The 23,027-nt window shown below is 48.0% G+C and overlaps 1 protein-coding gene across 3 annotated transcripts; it reads right to left on the bottom strand.

Moving 5' to 3' along the window:
- Positions 1-374: 374 nt before the first annotated feature.
- NDNF (neuron derived neurotrophic factor) lies at positions 375-20,870 on the bottom strand. Of its 3 annotated transcripts, none has more exons than XM_082759387.1 (4): positions 20,771-20,870; positions 4,307-4,495; positions 3,123-3,247; positions 375-2,431 (listed from the first exon to the last, which is right to left on the bottom strand). In XM_082759387.1, exons 2-4 carry the CDS (start codon positions 4,492-4,494, stop codon positions 1,038-1,040), a joined length of 1,707 nt encoding a protein of 568 aa, XP_082615513.1. In that variant the 5' UTR covers position 4,495; positions 20,771-20,870; the 3' UTR covers positions 375-1,037. The 3 variants fall into 3 exon arrangements, with proteins under 3 accessions (XP_082615513.1, XP_082615511.1, XP_082615512.1); XM_082759385.1 differs by lacking the exon at positions 20,771-20,870 and adding an exon at positions 20,046-20,172; XM_082759386.1 differs by lacking the exon at positions 20,771-20,870 and adding an exon at positions 19,404-19,597.
- Between the last annotated feature and the right edge of the window lie 2,157 nt (positions 20,871-23,027).

The raw sequence follows: 23,027 nt of genomic DNA, 5'->3' as shown, positions 1-23,027 counted from the left end.
GACTGTGAACTCCTGAGGAACACTAAATGCCAGCGGCACTTGCAACCATGACAAAGCAGAACCCTTTCTCACCTGGAACAAGAAAAGTTCTGATGTGCTGTCCTGTTCCTCCAGTGTTTCTATCACAGCAGACATGGAGTATGCCACAAATGACCCTCTTTCAATGTCTCCCTTACAGATTTTAACCTCTGACACCAGTAATTCCTTCTGCTGCACTTCAGTCACTTTGCCCCAAAAGATGAAGAACAGCAAAAAAAAAAAAAAAAAAAAGGGTGTGTGCTAGCTGAATTCAGTTCAAGTTTCAACACCCCTCTTCTGTCCTCAAGCTTCTTTTTCCCCTTAAAATATAAAGAAAAAGAAACAATATATAATCTAATATTTGTTTTTAATTTTCTGTACAGGAATATAACGTTATGGCAACTTTGTACATGAAATACATACAGTATTTAAACATGAAAATCAGCTAGGTAAGAATTTACATTAGCAATGAAACTGATTCATGTGCAGCCCAGTTAATACTTAGTTTAGATCTGTATTTTAACAGGGAGAGATTTTAATAGTTTACAATCATAGAAACATAAACATTTAAAACAAGACTCTATAAAATAATTTACAGAAACCCTACCATCTACACTGAGAGAAAGGGTGTATGCCTGCATGTCTTGTGTGCGCATAACAAGGTGGATGAATGATTTATCTCAGCCTTTTAAGTATAAAATAATTTAGGAGCAGTTCATGCAATGTGGAAGCAAAGGAGTGCCAGTTCCTTCAAGGTTTCCTGCTACCTCGGACATCTACTGAGCATCACATGTGGGTCACCGGACACATGATAATACGGTTGCCAGATGCTACAGGGAGCACCGGCCCCAGTTCCTTCAAACAATTACTTATGTAAACATAAATATACAAGCTGATATCTTTTCTACACAGTACAAATACAGGTCACAGCTTCTCAGCTGTGCAAGTAGTCAATCCGTATGCTGGGAAGTAGGATAATGTTCAGACCGGAGTTCCCTGTATCCCTGTATGCAGGGGCACTAACAGAACTTTCTCGTTTTCACTAGTTTGCTCTGGTACTTGACAGAGTGCCCTCCATGCCCTATGACATAAACGTCCAGCAGGTAGGACTTGCCAGGCTGCAGGCCCCGAATTGTCTCTGTGGTGACTGCTTTCTGTATATTCTGGCTGTGAAAGTATTTACAGAGAACCTTTTCTGATTTCTTCCTTGTATCTGGACCCAAGCATTGGTTCTGTTCTCTTTTCTTCTGCTCCTCGTTGTAATTGTCGTCCACTTCCTTTTTGTAGATGCAGAATTTGTTTCTCTCCTGTGTGCCAAGCCACGCCACCGTGACTGAAGAACACGTGCGGAGTTTGTCAAAGGCTTTGATTCTTGTATCTTCAGGAAGAGAAGGAAACGACTGCTTGTTAGGCCTTGTTGTTGCCAGGACCTTCAGCACAGAAGCACCTTTTTTGCTTCCTTTCAGCCTAATTAGGTATTTAGCTTTTGCTTTTCCTCGCAGCTGGAACTGCCGTACTCCCTCCACATTTTGAGACAAGAGAAGTTTGCCATCTCTTCTAACTTGGATCTGAACAGCATCCAGACAGGAATGAACAGAAAAGGTGACCTTCTGGTGAGACGAAACAGGAGCAAACCGTAGAAATTTGGCTCCCTTCCTCTTGATGAATACGTCTGTAACTTTGCCATCCTTCAGTTCGACTGTTTTCTGCTTAGCCTCCTCCTTTGTTCTAGCAAAGGTGCCAACATATGCAGTGCTCATGTTAGTGTTAGTGTTTACTGCAAACATGTCAAAATAGTACTGTGTGTCGGGTTTCAGGTCAGACACTGTGAAGATGTTCTTGTTCCCGATACAAACTTTGTGCAGGTCAACTCTCGGCTTTGAGGATGTTTGGCGCCCAAACTTTGATGATGATTTTAGGAAACCACGTTCTTTGCCAGCATTGTTGTCTGTGGGGAAGCCAAAATGGGCAAAGTCGAATGGACTGAAATCCAGACCTGGCTTTGGAGCCATCATGAAGGCATCATCAGAACTGAGTTTGGCTTCAACAGCACAGAGGCTTTTGAAATTGTGTTCTTTATTGATGACTATGCAATATTGAATTGGCTGTTTCAGTAATGAGGCCGTGGGACTCGGTTTCCATGCCAGTGTCACTGTTGTACGTCCCAGAGAAGTGACATCAATTCTGGGATCATAAGGTAATTCAGGGTAAGGTTGGTCAGATTCTGGAGTAGTAGTTGCATACACTTTAAAATGTGTATCCTTCTCTGTTGACAGCAGGTCTAGTTGGTACAAACCAGAAGGGGAACTAGAGGACACAAAATATTCAACATCGTTGCCTTTGTAAGAGAACAGCTCTGTGCCTTCTTCATTAGTAATCTGCTGTTTCTGTTGCTCAAGAGGTTCTGGTTCACCTAGATTATAAGCACAGAAAAACATTTGTAGAGACACAATCCAGGAATAAGAGAAAATAAAACTAACAGACACAAAATAGAAGTGTGAGATGAAAATGAAAGGTTGTATCTTCTGAGGAAGATGTTACCGTAGTTCTGTCCTATCAGGCACAGTTTGGCACTCAGGTTAAAAACACATGTAATAGAAATTGCACTTTTAATTGCACATTAATGGAGTTGTGTGGATGGTGGCTTCCATCTTCCACTAGACTACTCCAAGCACCCAGCTTGGATGTGCCATACTGTTCCCGGGATGAACTGTCTCTGCTGCCTGTTTCCCGGCATGTTTCTGAGCCCTGCAACAATACCAATCCTGCCTCTCCCACTCTTATCTTGTGTGCACAGCCCACAGCAAAGCCCCCAGTGAAACCAGGCTACTCTGGGCAAATAGTTTGTTGTGGCAGCATCCAGTGTACTCTGTAACTATAACCTCAGCTTTTGTTTTTACTTTTTTACAATGCTTTTCCTTCCCAATGTTGCTACCTACTGACAGTTTCCTGCACAAAAGCAGGACTAGTGCTGAAGATCCAAAGATCATACAGATGGACCTGCTGTGACACTCAGCATCACACTGAGACTGGCCTGAGGAGCTTTGAATACAGGAGAAAAGTGTAACTCTGAGGCATAAGGAAAGTCTTTGATAGTTTAATACCTGAACCTTCTCCACTGGCTTCCTCTGGGAGTTCTTGCACACTCAGTTTCCACTCCAGGGGGGCATCACATGGTGTCACTGTCACTGCTAGAGGTGTGTTGTCCTCTTCAACCACAAAGAAGTACCTAGGGGAAGGTTAACAGAGCTATAATGTCAGTATATCCTGGTGGCAGCCAACTGGCAGGGACTGACTTTACATTATCAAGGCTGACCTTGGTAGGGCAACAGAGGCAAAAAATGTTACTTACAGGCAAGCATGTACAGAGGGAATATAGAAAGTCTGTCAGGTGAAGGCTAAGGAGGTGAGGGGCTGAGGTCCCCCTGCCCGCACTGAGCTGCAGAGCTCACAGTGCATTTTTCATGATATGGCAGAGGGGGTTCTGGCCTCCTGCCCTTCTCCCTCATCAGTTTCACTCTTTGCCCCTACACTAACCATGTACAGAATAAATGGCTACAAACGTACAAGTGAGGGAAACGGGGGTCTCTCCTGGAATGTAGGGGTAAGCTCTTCAAAGCAGGACACGTTTTTTTTTATATGTCCAGGTAAGAGCCCTAGAAGCACATACAGGCACATGCACATTCAGCTGTCTCCCTGTGTCCTCCCCAAGTACTATGTGTCACTAATTGTAAAGTGTTCCTCATTCACAAAGGCTTAAGGAGGTGTGTGGTATGTGGAGGACAGTAGCATTTCTGCTGTTCCCTGAACCCTTTGGAGCCCTGATTCCTTTTCCAGACTAACCTTGGTATTTTCTGACCCACAGGGCTGGGAAGAGGGGCAACCAGGCCAGAGTTGTCTTGCACTGCTTCTTTAAAGCACAATATGAAATAATGAAGAGAGACAAGTGTGGTGAGGTTAGCCTGTAGTTTCTAATTTCTTTCCCCCTCCCTTTGCATCCAGACATGGTTAGTGGCCCCACTTCAGGGAACTTCTGTGGTCTGTGGGAGCTCTGGGCTGATACCAGGAATCACACAAAATGCACAGACCCTCAGCTGGGGAGGCTAGACTGGGATGGAGACTCACACAGTTACTTACTTCACCAGCCAGAGCACTGGCATTTGTATTTCATGCAATAGAACTTCATAGAATTTCTCTTATTTGGATTCAGTTTTGGTTTCAAAACAGACAACAAATAAATCTGCTATCTTCCAAGTACAATGACCTTACTTAAACTGGGCAGAAATACCTTTTAGGTGTGTCTCTGAACAGGTAGCTGCTAATTTCGGCTCCATCTGGGACGACTGAAGAATCATGAAAAAACGCTTTGTCCCGAATCTGCATCTGGAAGAGCTCCTCATCTCTGGTAGGCAACTTCTGCGTCCTGGAGCTGAGTGGCAGCAGCAGCAAGAGCAGCGGGCAGTGAAGCAGGAGCATCCTGCAGCAACGACAGGGATCCCCTGGTGAGAGCTGAGCCACACGTGCACAGCAGAAACTGCCCCCACCTCATCTCATGCCGCTCAAGGGAGACCACAGTGAAGCACAGGGTTTAGTCATGACCTGTTCGTTCACGAGCTCAGCTAGACGCAGACCCACTTGGCTCCTACAGCTGATTTAACACTGCCCAAGAGCTTACGACAGTCTTCAACCAACCTTTAGACCCAAGCTGCAGAGTATGGCGGAGTTTAGCAAGGAGGTATGAGTTTGAAAGGCTTATTCCACCACTGAAATTAATGCATACCTACAAGGATGTTGCATGCCCTTTATGTTTTACAGGAACTTTCACAGTACTGCCACATGAGCACTGGGAGTATGTGTTGTAAGGACCAAACTTGCATTGTCAGAGCTCTTGGATAAAGTATGTAAATAAGATTTTTCCATCTCAAACTATAATTGAAAGCAAGCCCACACAGTGGTTTGAAATTGGGCTCTTTCTCCCCCTGTAACAAAGAGCAAAAGCCTTGAACATACTTTGGTAGAGCTACAGTTTGATGTTTTGCCACAGGAGAAATAGAACTCGCTGGACATGGGACCCAGAGTAAGCACAGAGCAGATGGAGGGCACAGCAACGTCGCTTAGCAGATTTTGGTTGGGCTTCCAGCAATCCTTTGAAAAGTAAATATTTCCAGTGAAATTGCTCTTTATAAAAATAGAGAATTAGGAAAATATGTGATATAAACCCACACATATTCAAAGCACATTGGTATTAGCATGCAATTCAGCAGGGCTTAATCCTCAAGCCTGATGGGAATTGCAAAACACAAAAGCAGAGAATCCCTTACAAATTAGGCATAATAATTCATAATCTCAGCCTTTCATTATTATGTCTACAACTAGGTCAGTAATGACTACCCTAACGTATACAGTGGGATAGACTGCAAATCTCCTTTCAATACAGCAAATGATCTCATACCAATGGCTCTGGCTGGGGTGAGGGGAAACGCAGCCCATTTCTGGTATGAGTACAGTGAGTTTAAACCGCTAAACAATTATATTCCTAAAATTAGAAAAGAAGAAAAAAAAGAGTTTTAGGCCATTACCTAAACTGTGTTAGCCACTGGCTTTGGGGAAAACCGTGGTAAAAACACTGAGCTGGCAGAACAGTTTTATCTTACTTTGCTTGTTGCTACTTGGTTCAGTGTGCACACATGCCCCAGTCCTTATACTGCAGAATAAGTTGATTATTGCTTCATAAGATACTCTTTCTTTTTACCTTTAAAATCAAATCCACTGTTCAGTTGGTGTTTTGTTTTGTTTTGTTTTGTTTCCTCCACACAACCTTTCTCTAGTCTTTTACATAAAAACAGTAAATACAAGACTCCGTGAGAAGTGGCATGATGTATTTTAAGCCATAATAAAATTGGTCTTTTTCAAGCTCTTAAGGAAAATATAAACATGTCCCCCTGAGGGAAGCATCAGTGGCCGCCTCCTTCCCCCTCCTGTGATTGCCTTCTGAAAACCCCAAAAGAGCCTCAGCCCATTATTTATTCGGCGATAACCTCACAACAGCAACACAGGGCTGGGGGATGGCAAGGCTCCATCACCATAATTTCCCATTTGCAGGGTTTATAACACTTAATCTCCATCACTCAGGTTTTAAATTGAGTATTTCATTATAATTTGAGAGCTTACTGCAGTGCTCTGCCCTAAGGGAGGGAAGGGCATACATGGCTTTACCTAAGACATGTAGCTGCTACTTGCAGTCAAATCATGGTTTGTCTCTCCCAGTGTTTGTCAAAGTTTATCCTGACCAGCTCCTTACCTAGATTTGGATGACAGCAGGCATACTTTGTTGAATTCAGACCAAAGTGTTGATACTGATCACCAAAGGCAATGACATTTGGCCTTTCAGAGCAAAGATCCTAAGTCAAAATACTGTCTGACTCGAGTCACCGAAGTCAGCAGAAATCTCCCCTCATAGGACACCAGACGAGCTCCGTGTGCTGCAAAGCACTGTTTATTGACTTTTCACGTATTATTGTTGGCCAACAGGGAAGAAATTCTTTCTAATTTATACACACCAGCTACAGCAGATTATTTGGTTAGGTAAGAAACACGGATGCTTTCTGCAGACCACGTCCTCCACGTGAACCCCCTGAAATTGCAATATCGTATATTCTCACAGTCTGCTCCAGTGCAGTGTAACCGTTATTAAAATAAACTACTGATTATAGGACTACCCAGGCTAAGCTTCACTTCTTAAACAATCTTACTAGCTAATCCACTTTAAAAACTGGTAGACAGCGTTTCTCTCCCCAGTAACTGTTGCAGTGTAGCGAAAAGGTAAGGATTTGTCTGTGATTCCTGTAACTAATTGTAAAAGTGCTTCAGCTTAAACTTAACCACAGAAGATATGTAAAGGTTAGTCCTGTGCTCCCTCCCCAGGCTAGGAAGGCAGCACCGGCCCATTTTATATGTGAAATAGCTTGTAGAATCATCGACTGCTAATGAAAGACAAGCCTTTTATAAACTTGGTTCCTTTACAAGCAAGTAGGATTTTGAGTGCCTTCATTTTCACATATCCAACCTCTGAGACTTAAAACAGAAGCAATTTTCACACATGACACTTCCAAAGGTGGGACACCTAAATAGCAAAGAGGCACTGAAAACTCACCGAGTTTTGGAAAAAACTGCTGTCAGCATTATACCACCCTTTCACATATGTTAATAAACATATTTTTTATTTATATATATTTTTTGCAGGGCACTGATTGATTTCACATAGTTTTAAGCTAAATCCTCTACAATTCACTCACACAAAACACCAAGAAAAAAGCATTTCTTTGCCCCATCTTTCCTTCTGGATAAGCTCACCCTGGGCAATGACTTTGACAGCATCCCCCCAGAAATGTGTGCAGTGCCTGTGAGCACAAGCACAATCCCACCCCACTCCTGAAAACGTCCGACCAATGTTCCTATTTTCTTGGTGCCACATGGTCCAAGCGTGTTTTATTTTTTGAATGCACATACTGGCCCCAACCCTGCCCCCTAAAGCTCACACACGACGTGAAATACGCTGTGTGATTTTTGTTCTCCAGACTGTGCCACCTCCTGAATGTCTTTTGTTCCCTCTTCCACGAGTTCACCTTGTTTTCTTTTCTTTTAAACTCAGAGTCAATATTTTATTGATATATTCCTGCTGACTGGAGGGATTTGCCTGCTGTTTATCACTGAATTTAAGAAAGAGCCAAAGCAAACAGTCCTAAGTGAAATAATAAGCACTGCTCGCCTTTTCCAGGATTGCAAAAGTGCCCTCTAACGGCCCGTCCCCACTGCTCGCGTCCTCCCCAGCCCCTCTCCTCCACAGGGTCCAACACCCAGGGGCCAAGGCCTGCTCCAGCCCCCAGGGCAAGGTGACAGCCATGGGCTAGCAGAGGAAGAGGCCACGGGGCAGCTAGCTGCGGGCCTTTACCTGAACAGGGAGAACAGAAGCAGGTGCTGAGAGCTTGGAGTGGGGCGTAATGACCTCCAGCGCCTCAACACATGCTGCCTTACCAGGGGCATTGTGATTTTTTTTTCCTTCTGAAAGTAGAAATAAATAAAAGTCTGGCCATTTTGTAAACTTGAGCTGTGAGCATACACGTGAGAATTATCATTACATTGGATTGGAACTGATTACAATTACACTGATTACAATTCCCCCCTTCCTTCTGAGCGACTTATGCTCGAGCAGGGAATCTTCCCGGCTCTCCCACACCCCATTTACACACACTCCGACTGGCCTCCAAGACATTCCCATCCCTAACTCCATCTATATGAAAGACCTGCAAATATCTAGGCAGACAGTAATTACAAGCCAAAACGGAGAGGCTAACAGGATCTGCAACTGGCTGCATTTTCGCATTCAGGGACAAATCAGCTTTAGCTCTCAGGCCATCCCCACAGCAGATGGAGGCAGGCCGGGCAAGTCCTCCATTGGAGGCCGGAGGGAGGCAGCAGGGCCACAGAGCCACCCGTGGTCACCTCTGAGCACCTCAGCCTGTCCAGAGCATTCTCTTGCCTTCATGACTGTCCATGGGTGACTGTCAAGGACTTGCAGTAACAAAACAAAAAGGGCCTGGGTTTATTTGAAGCAAACGCATCTGGAATAAGTGAAACCTAACATTTGATTACAGAGAGCGGAAAGTGCACGACTGTAATTTAGCAGGGATCACTTCAAGGCACTGCCTGCCACAGTGCCTTTGTATTGCATTTTCATTTTCTTGTGTGGATGGTTAACTTTTTTTCCACCTCACTCCCTGTTTTTAAACTCCACTGCATTAGGGTTTTTTCAGTTGTTTGCATTACCCATGCTGCATCTCATAATGAGTCTGTAGATTTATTGACCTGATTTAAGTCTAGCTTTGGAAATGAAAGGGCATTGTGTGACTTCTTTGACTTATAGGAATGCTGCAAGTAAAGAGTCTGTAAGCTTTTCCATTACAAACTTCACTTCCAGAGATATACAACACAAATATACGCACCTCAGCATACAGAGTTATCGCCTCAGACACAGAGCAATTTAAAAGCGCCTACCAATTTCAACTGTAATATAATTATTTTTGATGTGTAAAGAATGAAAAAATAATGCTTTTGAAATTTTTAAGTATTTATTGGGAGCTCATTTATTTGTTTGTTACCAAAGGGGAAGAGTGAAGGCACGGCCTTTAATATTTGTGTTTCCCTAAAGGGTCTGGAAAACATTTGGTATGCCTTTCATATTGTTGTTGTTGTTGTTTGTTTGTTTTTAAAAGGAAAAAGCCGTGCTCCAGCAGGCTTGCTGCCTGCTGCTGCTTTGCACTGTGCCAGAAGTGCCAGCCTACGACCCGAAGGTCATGGTCCCATCTAGGGACAGGGGGCAAAGTAGAAGATGGGCGGGTGCATCACCCGCTCAGCCCACCAGAGCAGAAACACTTGTGTGGGGTGCTGCAGCTGGCAGGGAAGGAGCACTCGTGCCGTTGTGCCCCAAATCCCTGGATTAACGCTCCCTAAGCACGCATGGACATGACAGACACTAATGGTGCCTTTGAAGCTATTAGGGTCCACCCTGTCAATTAATTATCTGTGGGGTAACTGACCGCCTCTTGCAATTCCAGTTCAATCCAGGGTTTGCCTTTGCTGGAAGTATTGTTTTAGCAGAGCAAATCACAGTAGCATGGGAAAACATCCAGCTATGCAGAAATAAGACCATATGAAGAAATACGGTTACGTTTTCATCAAATCTTAATGAACAACAGTGCTGATGAACTGCAACTTATGGGAGAGGTTAACTCTGAAGGGGTAATACTGTAAAATGTGGAGCTGTCTCAAATTAGACATGTTGAAAAGCAAACATACTCAGGGAGATATGGTATCAAAAATCAAATTTTACATGGACTATTTTGTTTCCAAGCTGAGACGTATTTATTTTTCCACTTTTAGTGGAAACAGATTCAACTGTGATTACATCGGGATCGCCATCCTGCAGCGAGCAGTAGTGGGATGCTTCAAAAAACCCAGCTGAGCCAGGAGATCCCAGCTGGGACACTTGAGGAAATGCCTGGTAGCTTTCCTCCTCCTGTCAGTCACTGCCCACATACCAGCTCTTCACTCTTCACAGCCACTTCCACCCACGGGTGAGTGTCAAAAACAAACAAACAAGGAGTCCCCAGCGACCTCTGGTACAACATCCAGTTGTTCCCTGATACCTCTGTTGTGAGGGCACAGGAAGACGTGTAGCCTACTACTGGCAGCCAAGTGCTGCAAGACGTGGGTGGAAGCCTGCTGCACGCTTGACCCCAAACCACACTTGATTGCCCTTCACAACTCCAGCATAAATTGGCCTTGTGGCTGGCACCATACCTGCTTGTTCTTCTAAGCCCTCCCAAAATGCCCAGACAGCTAAATGTCCTCCACAGAGACCACAAGTAGGGTGACACTGCTACAGGAAGATCCTTCTGCAATAAACACCAATTTCAGGCACTGCATCCAAAGCTGAATGCACAGAAGGGGAATTTTTCCATTGTCTCAGCAGGGTTTGAGCCCCAGTAGGAAAAATCACATGGGGCAGAGAAATCTGAGTTTGCACAACTCCAGACCATTTAAGATAACCAGCTCTAAACGCCACGTAGCTCTACAACAAATCTTTCATCACAGGATCTCGAGGTGTTTTGTAAGAGAGAGCAATTATTATCCCATTGTTACGAGCAATAAAAGTGGGGCAGCAAATTTCCTTGTTCACGGAAATCCCAATATAATCCTTTCCTTTAATCACTAAACAATAGCCACTTTCTAAGGCCAAGTCCCTGTGCCTTGAGCATGGCTGTGCGAGTGGATGTTGCTGCCTGTCCGTAATGAATTTCAGCAAGAGGATTAGCAGGGAGGAGCACGCCCTGACAATTACAAACTACAGCCAACACCAGCAAATTGCTGTTTGGTACAAAGTTTCCCCGTGCTTCCCTATAATAGCTCCAAATGACATCACAAGCAACGGCCCCTGCCAAAACCCTTATGAGACGAGGGTGGCTGGTGTGTCAGGGGAGGACAGAAAGCAGAACCGCAGCTTGGGAGCAGGATCGAGTCCGTGCATCTTCATACTGCTGGGGCTTGAGCTGAGAGACCCTCGGAGAGCTCTGAATTGCCATCAGTGCGCTGTAATTGCTCATGCACTTCTTTCCTTCCACTTTTTGATAGATGACTTAAAAAAAGGGGAACATTTCTTACTGCTTTGCAGTTCCTTTGGGCATGCAGAGGCCGATTCCCTCAGCTTTCATCACAAACAGTTTCTCCAGCATTGGGAATAGCAGCACTGGTGGACACCTCAGAGCAAAGACACGGCGATGGGAATTCACACAGATAGTGCAGCAGGCACCCCAAATGCATTTGCAAGGTTGGATTTTGGATTGTTTCAGTCCAGGAATATTTGTAGATAACTAAACATGGAACGAGGAGCAAATGTAATTTGAGTGGGGATAAAAGCTATTTCTGATCCATTCTGCTCTTTCCCATGTTTTTTCAATCTTATCCTTATTTCCCCTGCATTGCTTGTAGTTACACCTGAATCACGTAAACCAGGTTCTCAGCTGACTTTGAAGGAATTACGCCCTTTTTTACTGGTTTGAGCTTCTAGCCACATATTACTGCTGAGCATGGTACTACAGATTATGCTGACCCTCCAACATTTCCAGCTCCTCAATTATCATCAGAATCCTAATTTTCCAGTGTAATTTATTGGCCAAAATTGGATTCCTTTTTAATATTATCTGCCTTCAGCTTTGCTTTAAAGGCATGTAAGAGGAATTTTCCTTCCTATGAATCCTTAATGCACCACCACTAAGGTGCTCTCTCACAAGGACTTGTTACATACCACAGTAACGCTCAGATCCCGTGTCCCATTTTCCCTAGCTGGAAAAGGGTTGCTGCAAATATGTAAACATTTGTAAAGCCTCTGAAAATAGAAAGTACCAAATGTAGTGCTGATGGTACCTATATTGAAATATTCCCATTCTAACCCACAGGGAAGGGCTTCCCAGGGCCCAGCAGGGGCACCTGCCCCACGATGGTCTTTGCCATCCCCTGAAGAGCACCTGCACTGTTTCCTCGGCACAACGCCAGCTCTGTCAGCTTCTTTGGAGGCTGCGCGTGGATGTGAGCACAGGGAGGCTCATCACAAGTGGCTCACATCACGGGGGGACAATCAGCCTTTCTTCTGCACCCTCGGTTTTGTAGACTGCATGGGAAAGAATGAGAAAAAGCAGCAATATTCACAATAGCTAGATTTTCCCAACTGACCTTTATCTCCTTAGCATCTTGCTTAAAAAATAGAAATTAAAAAAAAATAATAATAAAAGGCAATTCAGACAGAGGGCAGCTCAGTAAACTGAAAATTGCTGGCCATAGAAGCTAGCTGCACTTGACTTAGCTACCTGTGGCCACACTGTGCTGCCCATCATTTTGACTAATACCAAAGAAAATCTGACCTTCTCCTTACCCCAAACACCTGACCTTCACACAGTGGCCATCAGGTGAGGTTAATACTGTCCAGGCCCAAGCACAGAGGCTCCAGCCCTGGTTTCCCAATCCCCTCGCCAGTCACTGGGACACACGAAAGCAACAAATACAGCCAAGGCTCAGGAGAAAGCAGGGACCCATACGGTATAGCATGGCAGCGCTGGGTGCAGCCAGTGTCATTTGGCATCTCCAAGGCTAAGGAACCATGCCCAGAGAAAGTGTTAGACATACAGACCTGCCTACGTGTGCATCTTCCTCCTCTTTCCTAGTAAGACTGCTTAGCTTTGGTTCCCTTCATTTTTTTGGAGGGTAGCAGGGTGAGGGAAGAGAGCACTGGGATTGCCCGTGTGTCAGTGCAGAGGGTGTGAGCAGCCCCTCTCCAGCACTGGGCTGGGCTCTGGCTCCCCGGGATGCCCGCATCCTGGCCCACCAACACCACGGGGCTGGCAGACCCTCCCAGCCCTCCTGCTCTCGCCCAGCAACACTTGCAAAGGGGAGTTACAAACAAAGCAGGTTCCAAGTGTATTTGGGAGCTGCCGGGCTCTGGGTGGTTGTGCAGCAGTTTCTGCTAAGCAGCTCAAGCCACGACCTTCTGCACGATCAAGCTGAAAAGTTTCCAGCGATGCACTCTCAAATCAAAGTACCAGGGGAGCTTCAAACCCCACCAGGGCCAGCTGCAGAGCTGTGATATGGGATTTGAGAAATGGCTTACTGACAGGGCAGGCTCCAGCCCCACGCCACGGCTGGACCAGTGTTTGTTTGTCCAGCCGGGCAGGCGAAAGGTCAGTCCTTCATCTCGGCACCGCGAGCCAATGCACAGGGAACACATGTGGGCAGGTAGGTCGGGCTGCCACGGGTGAGCGAACATCCAAACAGCCCCACAGCCTTCTTACGGCCACCAGTCCTCCTCCCCTGGTGGGAGAGAAGGGAAGCAAGAGGGAAGAAAAGGAAAAGGGAGTGAAAGAAAAAGGAAGAAGGGATTTCTGCATTAGGAGACGGCTGGAACGCATGTCAGGGGACCTTCCCTTTCCAAAAGCAAAAGGCACAGTGAGAGATGTGGCATGGGAGCCAGGCTGCCTTCTGGGGGTGCTGCTTTGCTGGCATGGAGAGAAGGTACAGCTCGAGGACAAAGCATCATTTCAACATCACCTTGAACGCTGCACTGCATAAGCAAAAAGCCATTCACTCAAGAAACCACCCGCCCTTTGGTGTTTTATCCACACAAGGCACTTCAGCAGGCCAAGGAGGTCTAGGCTATTTTTTTTTATTTTTTTTTGGAGTGGCGTGGGTGGGTATTTGTGGCTCAATTTTCAGGGAAAGAAAAACCAGCTTGGGTGGGTGCTGGATACCCATCAAGACGTAGTACCTCTGCCTGTGCCGCTGAGCTGGCTTTGCCCCTGCAAGAAGCTGAGCAGCGCCCAGCTGCAGTTTCAGGTACCAACACTTCGCCTTCACGTAGCGCGGGATCCAACGTGGCTCAGCCCAGGGAAACTGCAAGCAGCTGCGGGATGTTTCAGCCTACTGGAAGCACATATCACCAGGATCTATGTGTTTGGCATTTCCTAGTTAAAGCACTGATTGTTGGGGTTTTCTTACAGCCCTGTGACCGCGTTTTCTTAAATGAGTGGGGATTGGAGTGAGCACCATAACTTAACGTAGCACGCCTCCTGCCTTGAGCCTGCATCCCTGCTGTCACACGCTGACAAGGGGTGTCTTACTCGCTGCCTTAAGATACTTGGTCAATTCAAATATTAAAAGACTTTAAATCCAAGCTTTGCTTTGTTCACATGGTGTGAAAGGGTCTTAAAAGCAGCTTATTTTTCATAGGACGTATTATTTCAACTATTGTGCTCTAACAGGATTATAAAAGTTTTAATTGACTGACAGTAAATCTTCCCTGCAAAATTGCAACTTTAATACCTCCTAGGACTGTTAGGATTTTATTCATTATTCCTCATTACTGAAAAAACAGTCGGAGAGCGCCCCTAGGGTCTTCCCCAAATAAGGAGGAGATCCTATTAGTTCCTACAAATCACACTGAAGTAAGTAACTCTCCTCATGAGGAAAAACCCACGGAGAGTTACATGCAGCTTTAGTAGCCAGAGGAACAGCAAGAATGTCGCTGACACTGCTTGAGGATGTTTTCCCTTGCATCCAGAGAGCAGCTGGCAGCTCTGGGACGCTTGGCTTTCCTGCATGACCACCAGCCCTGTCTAAGCAGCACAACTTGCACCAGGCCCTCCATATGCTCAGACACATTTCGACTGTTTCAATATAAACAAATCAGCAGTAAACCTGGTACAACTTAATGAAGCAGCAGGAGAAGGTGAGCTCGCCTTTTGCTGCTACCCTGGCTGCTTTGTAAAAACCCTCTCCTCTGAGCAATCCCTGTATCCAGAACCTGTGATCCGCCTGCAGTACAGGCAAGGTTAAAAGTGAGAAAGATGAAAAAAGCATAATTCTCACCCCAATAAAGCTCCAACCCTTAAAAAAAAAAAAGAAAAGGCAATGTGCTTAATTAAGAGAACAATGCTTTTCCCCTTTCCCCCTGCAAACCGCAGCGGAAGCGCCGCTCCCGGCAGCGTGTCACCTCGTGAGCGTGCGAGGGTCACACGGAGGGGCACTCATATCCGGACCCGCAGAGAGGGGGATGAAGTGGGAAAGAGAAATTATTGCCTTTCGCTTTCCAGGTGCTCTCAGCAAGGACCACTGCTTCTTATCTCGGCTGTCACGCAATCAGCAAACATCTCTCCAACCGCCACGTTTAATTGTCCTAAAAGCAGCCCGGTCCTGTGGTACCACATCCCAGGGCAGGCTCATGCTCACCAAAACCAAACAGCCCCGCATGCTCTGGAGCTGCCAGCGTGTGCGTGCATCCCTCCGGCAGGGTAGTGCGTGCACCTTTTTGTTCAGCAAAACACAGACAGGCTGGGGGGAATGCTCTCATACCACCAGGCCCACCACTTGCTTGAGCAGCATTTAAGAGCTGAGCACAAACCCCAAACCTGTCTTATAAAACATCCCTGAGAAAATTAACACCTTTTTGGTTGAAGTTACAGTATCAGCTATCTCGCACGTGGACTGGCATGTCCTACATGACCTGCATGCTCCATGAAGCCATCCATGTAAACAGATTTTCCACTGGTTCCTGTTACAGCTCGGTGCTAACATTCATCTTCCCCCAGCACAGCAGCTGCCCTCGTGTGCTGTGAATTGGAGAATGAATTCTGAAAGAACAAACTTCTTTTTAATATTGGCTCTCCGCGTCCCTCTTAAGTTATTTCCTCCTTTAGGCACGTTCTCCTGGAGTTATGATTTATCACCCTGACCTGTTTCCCAATCTAAGGGCAAATACTTCCTCTCCTAATGACATCTAGTTAAAGTTTTCAAGCATAACATCTCCTCAGCCTTCACAGCTCCTCCTGTCAGCGTTAGCTTATTGGAGCAGTTTTCTCAGGCAGAAACGATTGCTGCTTGGTCTAACAAGGAGTTTTGTTGTGGAAGTAGCACACTCTCAGTCACAATGCAAAACAAAGTTTGGGGAACAGAGCTTCCACAAGCTTTTTTGTGATTTATCCAGGAGGATGCCCACTTTTGTTTAATAGAGCTAAAGCACTACTCGAGTCCTCTCTCACTCATCTTACCCAAGGTTTTTCCTTTCCTCTAACATAATTCATGTCCCTTCTCTACTCACTCCTGCTTGGGCAGCACCCGCAGCCCCTCCATCATCCTGACGGGCCATACCCTCAGTGACAGCAAAACATGCAGCCCCGTAGCACTCACCGTTGCACCACCCTGGCTGTGAGCAACGCAGATGTCAGGGGCTCTCTGCATGCATGCGAACCTCACCCCAAGCATATACATCCTGATGCAAAGCCCATCAAGGTGATCATCCCCAAAGGCACACCAGGCACTCCCAGCAGCAGGCGCTCCCTTCTACCAGCACTCACAAGCCCCCTCCCTCCCCTCCTGAGGTGCGAGGCCCTTCACCCCAGCATCCCACACTCCTCTTCTCTGCGTTTCGTAATCAGGCAAGCAAAAAGCAAGCCAAGCCCCAGCGTTGTGTTAACTCCTTATTAAAAGCCCGGATGGCAGCCTGAAGCAGCTACACGGTGCCCCATGCCAGCAGCGTCGGCTGCTTTGAGCATGCTGAGCGAGGAGCGTGCACATCTCACTACGCTGCCCTTAACGCAGAAAACGTGCTCATTCTGCAAGGCTGCAGGGAAACCTGGCACCCAGAGGGTGTCCGCAGGTATAAATGAGCAAATTTACCTTCTGAGAATAGAAAACTTAAAACCAAAAAGGCAGGGAATGAAAAAATAAATACCCACTTAGCAAAACGAAATAAAACCAGCTCTAGAAAGAGGCGAGATGCTGAAGGAGGCCTGAAATAGCCCCTTGAAAATAGTGAAGTAATGGGCTTACAGTTTTATTATTCACATAAAGTTTAGTGACTTCAAAACGAAGGCGAAGCCAAACACGACTTGTTATCCCCCTGAAATCTGTGCTGTAACTGAAGCCAGTGCCCAGATGTTCTGCGGTAAAATCTGTCGCTTCGCTGCAAGAAAGCCCCACGTACCCTGACAGACGCTCCTGGCTTGCCTTCGTCCAAGCCCACTTAGATTCTGGATTATTTTTCTAGCAATCTTTTAAACTGCCAGGGGAAGCATAAAAGGTGGTCTCTTGCAAAACCGTTTGATACCATCTTGAAGCGTAACCGCTTGCAGAAATAAATCAGGATTTCTTTTTAATAAACTGTTTATTACGAGCCTTTCGGAACGTAAATTGTAGAAGACAAAGCAGGGGCTGAGTTTAATAAACATCTCATCTCGTTGTACATACCAAGGCAGGAGACCCTGGCACACTGAGACCGAAGCGCCCGGCAAAGCAGCTCCGGCACCAACAGGGCCACGGGGCAAGCGGCACCAAAACCCAACCGAGCCTCGCACTCGGGGAAGCCCCCAGTCTCCAAGCACAGTGCCGGGACCCCGTCTTCCACCCCCGGGGCCTTGTTTCCTACCAAAAACTGGAGCCGTAGGCCGGGAGCTGTAAACGTCGGAGGATCAGCAAGTACGTGGCGAAGGCATCTGAGCTTAGCAGAGAACGCGGCGCAGGCGTTACGTGATTTTGAACAGCTTGCTTGACAGTTTGCACCATATTGTATTTATAAACATTGGGGAAACCAAAATGCTTTTCCTCGGTGTTTCCGAAGGAGTCATCCACAACAAAACAGACGTGCAGGGCGAGCCCACGCATCCCAGCATGAAGGCGGTTCAAATTATAAAAAAAAAAAAAAAAAAAAAAAAAAAAAAAAAAGAGGCCCCTATTAATTTCAGCAGGGTCACTCAGGCGAGTAATTGCTCAGCATCCCACGCGGCGCTCGAAGCCCCCAGCACCTCGCGGCCACCCAGGCCCAAATTCACACAGGCTTGCGGTGCGAGGTGTCGGGGCCAGTGACACCGGACGCATGGGGACCCTCGAGGTGGGAAAAGGAGCAGGCTGGGGAAGGGAGGATTATATCGGGGGCATTACAAAGCTTTCTCCAATTACGAGGGGCTCGTTATCTGCTGGCTGGGAATGCCAGCCCGCAAGGAGCGGGTATCGCTCTCTAAACGGAAGGAAGCGCGGCCACAGGACCCCAAATACGCCCCCGCGGTGCACATGGGACATGTGGTGCACCACGGCTCATTTCTGATGCTGGAAATAGAACATGAAATCTCTGTGTTGAAAAAAGCCCTCTCCTCCTTCAAACACTAACAAGTTTTGAATTCTACACATTGCTCTGCGTGCTCCAGAGACCCTCAGCAGTACTAGAAAGCCGGCCTCGGCAGCTCTCCTCTCGCAGGTATGCACTTTGCTACGAGGCAGGAGAGCGGGGCAGGCAGGATGAGGCACCCTGACAAGCAGCACTCCAAAACGCCATTCCTCAAGTAGTTAGGAGCCAGCCACTTCCCAAGCAGGCGAGTCAGAAACACCAAGTTTTTCTCCCCACTCCCTTACAGCACAGCAAAGCCTGCTGACAACGTGTAATGCCCAAGCACCCTTTTTTTTTTTTTTTTTTACGGAAACCAGGTTATACCCGAGACAGCCGTGCCTTCCAAGCGTCACTCGCACATAAATCACTCTCCACAGCCACCCAGGGAGGAATTCACCCTCCAACCCCGCTCACCTCTTCCAGCTTTACACACCACCAACTCCACCAGCTCTACCAAACGTGCTACCGAGGCCGGATGCCCACCGCAGGCCGCTGCCAGACGGCGGCTGCAGGATGCCCCGACGGCGACACGCTGCCACGTTGGTCACCCAGCATCGCCCGCCCTGGGGACCCTGCCTCCCAGCAGTGACGCCCTGTGAGTGTCTCATGCTGGGGAGGTGAAGGCCTGCGGGAGGCTCACGCTGGCGGGGCGCGGGGATGCAGCACCCCAGGAGTGCCGGCCCTTGGGAGCCCCGCGCTGGCCTTCCGAGGCTGCAAGGCACCAAAGTTGGATCTGCAAGTGATTAAACAGCGCTCCACAGCCATTGTCTCTGTGCTGCCGAAATAAAAACGCAACACACCCCGCGCGCAGCAAACCCCTGCGCTTGCATCCCACCGCGACTTGCCCGTCTACTTTTTTTCGGTAGCCACTTTTTTTTTGTCTGTTTTTCTTTTTTTGTTGTTTTTTTTGTTTTGTTTTGTTTTGTTTTTTCTTTCCCCCTCCTTTAACCCTGCCGACACGAACCGAGACGCTACCGACACCCGCGGTGCCTGGCTCCGGAGGACGAGCGGGGTCTGCAGCGGGCAAGGACGAGGCTGAAGGGGGGGACCCCAAATCCCGCAGGGGCTGCGGCGAGGGGCCGGGGGGCTCCCCGCCGCCTCCCAGCCGGAGCCGGTGCCTTACCTTGCGGCGTCCCGTCCTGTCCTGGCGCTCCCACGGGGGGCGGCGGGGCCCGGCTGTTTTTTTTGTTTGTTTAATTTTTTTTTTTTTAATTTTTTTTTTTTTTCCGGGGTGCGGGGGAAGGCGTTTTCCCAACCCGCTGCAGCGGGGACTGTGTCACGCCCGTCCCTCCGCTCCTTATAGCCCCTTCCCCTACCCACCCCTCCGGCGAGAAAAAAAAAAAAAAAAAGGAAAAAAAAATTAAAAATAATCAAAAAATAGAAAGGAGAGGGGGTGGAAAAGAGGTGGGGGGGGAAGGCGTGGGGGCAAAGTTGGGGGGCGCGCAGGGGCGCGGAGCGGCGGCGCCCGTCGCGTCTCGCTGCTGCCGCCGGGGCGGGCGGCGGGGGAGCCCCGCGGCCGCCCCGTCCCGTCCCGTCCCGCCCCGCTCCGCTCCTCTCGGCCCCGCGGGGGGCGGAGGGGCGGGCCCCGGGGAGCCCCGGCCCTCAGGGCTCCGCGCCGAGCTCCCCCCACGGCTCCCCGAGCCCCCATCAGGGGTCCGGGGGGGTCCGCAGGGATGCCGGGGTCACCGCATCTCGCCGCGGTGGCGGTGCGGTCAGAGGTAGATTTAGGGTTTGGGGAGCCGAGGGGGGGGTTTCTCGGTCTTACCTGCGAGCTGCGAGGAGCGGGCGGAAAGTGGCGCTTGTCATTTAGCAGCAAGGAGGTCTCCTCGCTTTTTGTTTCTTTTTTTGGTACATCGCTCCCAAAAAGCGCCGCTACGTAAGCGCTGAGCAAGTTCTCAGGCAGAGCAGCTGCTGGGCACTGGCCCTGAAGGTAACCGTCCCCTCCCTGCCGCCACATCCTACCTCCGACAACTTGGGGGAGGGAGGGAGGGGGCAAAAATAAAGCACGAACTCCCTTGTTCTCAGCAAGACTGCTGAGCAAATCTGACAGCAAAGCCTTGGGGAAGGGACGCAAATTGTCCTCGCCTGTAGGGCAACAATCAGCCTGGCTCTGCGAAGGCACAAGCCCCAAAAGAGCTCGCGTCCTCAGGGACACGTAGCTGTCCAGGCTGCTGCTAATTGCCATTAGTTACTGCCACTTACCTCCCGCTCCGTCAGCTCCCCGAATAGCCGCTTCTCTCGCTGCAAGCCAGCGAAAAGTGCCCAGGAGACTGCTCAGAAATACAGGTTTCCCGAAAGAAACATGGGATGGAGTCAAGGAGCCCCAGGGGAACCCCCGATCAGTCATCGTTCTCTCTTCACATCCCCATTTCTACGTATTTTACCACTCTATTTATCATTCTCGAATAGGTTCGAGGGTGGGAGTGTGGGAAAGGAGGAAAGAGACGTTTAGGATGAATTTATGCTAAGTACAGGAGAACCCCAAAATACCTGGTGCTGGCGCCCAGCGTCCTGGCTCCTTCCTTTTAGAGGAATGTTTGCCTCCACTCGTGACACCTCAGTAAGAAAAGCAAACAAAAAAGCTCAGCACCTAAATCAGAGAAGATTAAAAGAACACCTAAATCAGTGAAGAAGACCAAGGGCACTCTCGGCAGCTTCCTCCAAGCCTTTGAAGCATGCAGGAGCCTGCAGGGAGCTCAGTGCTCGGGTGAAGGGAGGCAGCTACCTTTGGGTGCCCTGCGTGGCACAACATTATTCTGGGGAGCCCGCGAAAATGGCTGGCTCTGGTTTGAGGTCATTAGAGGTAAAATATTGCTGCCTGGCAAAGGAGCTCTCGGGACCGTGTGCTTTGCACACAGGCAAACAGATTATTTTTAACCTGAGGACAGCTTTAGTGCTATTGTTCTTAGAGGGTATTGCTGTTTGTGATTTCAGTGAGAGCGAGATGACATCCCCTGAATGTGATTTACACAGACACTGACTCTTCTGAGAACAGATAACTGTTTTTTGGAGGCTTGCAGCTCCATCTCTATCAGAAGCGTAGATCGCTGTCGTGATTTAAAGCTCAGCACAGAACTACACTCAGCCAAACAGCTCGAGCACTCTGAGAACAAGATTTGCCCTTCTCAGAATTCACAGAGAACGAAAACACTGAGCCTAGGTCTGGAAGGCAGAGCTGGGAAATAAATGCTGAAAGCTACATGCATGTCTGAGAGGTACTAAGGCATCCAGCTGTATTTAAAAGGAAATCAAACAGTGAAATCCCAAAATAAGGGAAATTCTACCGGGTAGGTGATTCCTGTTAAGTCCATTTCACCGTCCCAGGCACTACCAAAGCACCTAGGAAATCAGAGCTTAGTTAGGCTCCCTAAATGCAGGGATGGTTTCCGTTTGCACAATCTCTGCAGCCAGGAGCAGGTCTCCAGCACGGTAGCTTACAACACCCCAGGCAAGACGTAAAGATTGCAAAACGCAGTTCCTTGCGCCAAGGCAGCAGAACTGAGAAACTGCAGGGGAAGATCAGGAAACTTCTGAGCAACTTGACTTTGGGCACTCATCTTCGCTTTCCGCTCTCTCAGAGGCTTCCAAGGAAGGGAGTTTTACCAGCAGACATGGGCACAGAAATGAATTTCGAAACAGCGATGAGAGCCAAATCACTCATTCACATGTAGTCACAATCTTGTTTGTAGCCGTGGATCATCTACTCAGGGACTGAAACTGTTTTGACTTAAGTGAGCAAATAAATATCCAAAATTTGGAACATCTGTAATTGGTTCGTAAAAAAGACTGCAAACTGTCTGGATAACAATTGCGCTCTTCACTGTTTCACCACCCTGGGAGCCCCTGCTAGAGTGGAGAGGTGCTACCAGAAAACAAGATGCGTGTTATGCATTACGGAGGGAAAAAGGGGAGGAAACTTTTAATAAGCTATCCTGTGAATAAATCTGAATAATAAAGCTTTCTGGAACCAAAATGGAAATCTGAAATTGGATATTCTAGGAGCAGAGAAAGAGGGCTAATTCATCGTATAAATAATTCATCGCAAACTTTAGCACCCGGTGTTGCTGTGCATTCAGGATGGAGGGCAGATGACACTGTGTGTGCCTGCATGTGCGTGTTTAGTTGTGTGCATGTACCATTTTTTTCACCCAGTTACGTGACTCTTGTTGTGATGCAGATCTGAAGATCTGCTCTTGGTAACTCATTGACTCCCATTTGCTGCTGGGGAAAGGGTATTGCTCCCTGTTGACCTCAGACACCAGACCTATCGACCAGTTACGCCTCAGGGGCCGCGATGGGTGCAGGCAATGCAGCAGCACGTGGTGGATGTGCTCTTGGGGGAGGAATGGGCAGGGCCATGGGGGTCTTGGGACACACATGGGAAGCACCTGGCTCACAGGAGCTGCCACTGCCACCTTCCCATGAGCAGTACAAATGACTGCCCAGATGCAGCGTGAGCAGGCACTAAGCTTTCTGCAACCACCCACAGGTAAGTGATGAAGTTGTCTGCCCCAAGCACAGTGGCGATGCTCCTGGCAGTGGTAAAAATGCTGGCACTGATTGCTAGGCTTGGCACGCCTGAGGCTGATCCAGAGATGCCACCCGAAAGGGAGGTGAAGCTTTCCTGCTGCCTGTTGTGCAGCCAGCAGGTGCTGCCTGAAGACTGGCAACTTGTGAGGGAAAGGAGAGTGCCTTCCAGAGCCTGACAGAGCCCCAGTGCCCATCTTCCCGAAGGAAATGCCCCTGC

This window comes from Aythya marila, assembly GCF_965140915.1.
Source record: "Aythya marila genome assembly, chromosome: 4".
Taxonomy (NCBI): domain Eukaryota; kingdom Metazoa; phylum Chordata; class Aves; order Anseriformes; family Anatidae; genus Aythya; species Aythya marila.
The sequence above is the reverse complement of the archived record's forward strand: the minus strand, read 5'-3'. Positions and strand labels throughout refer to the sequence as shown.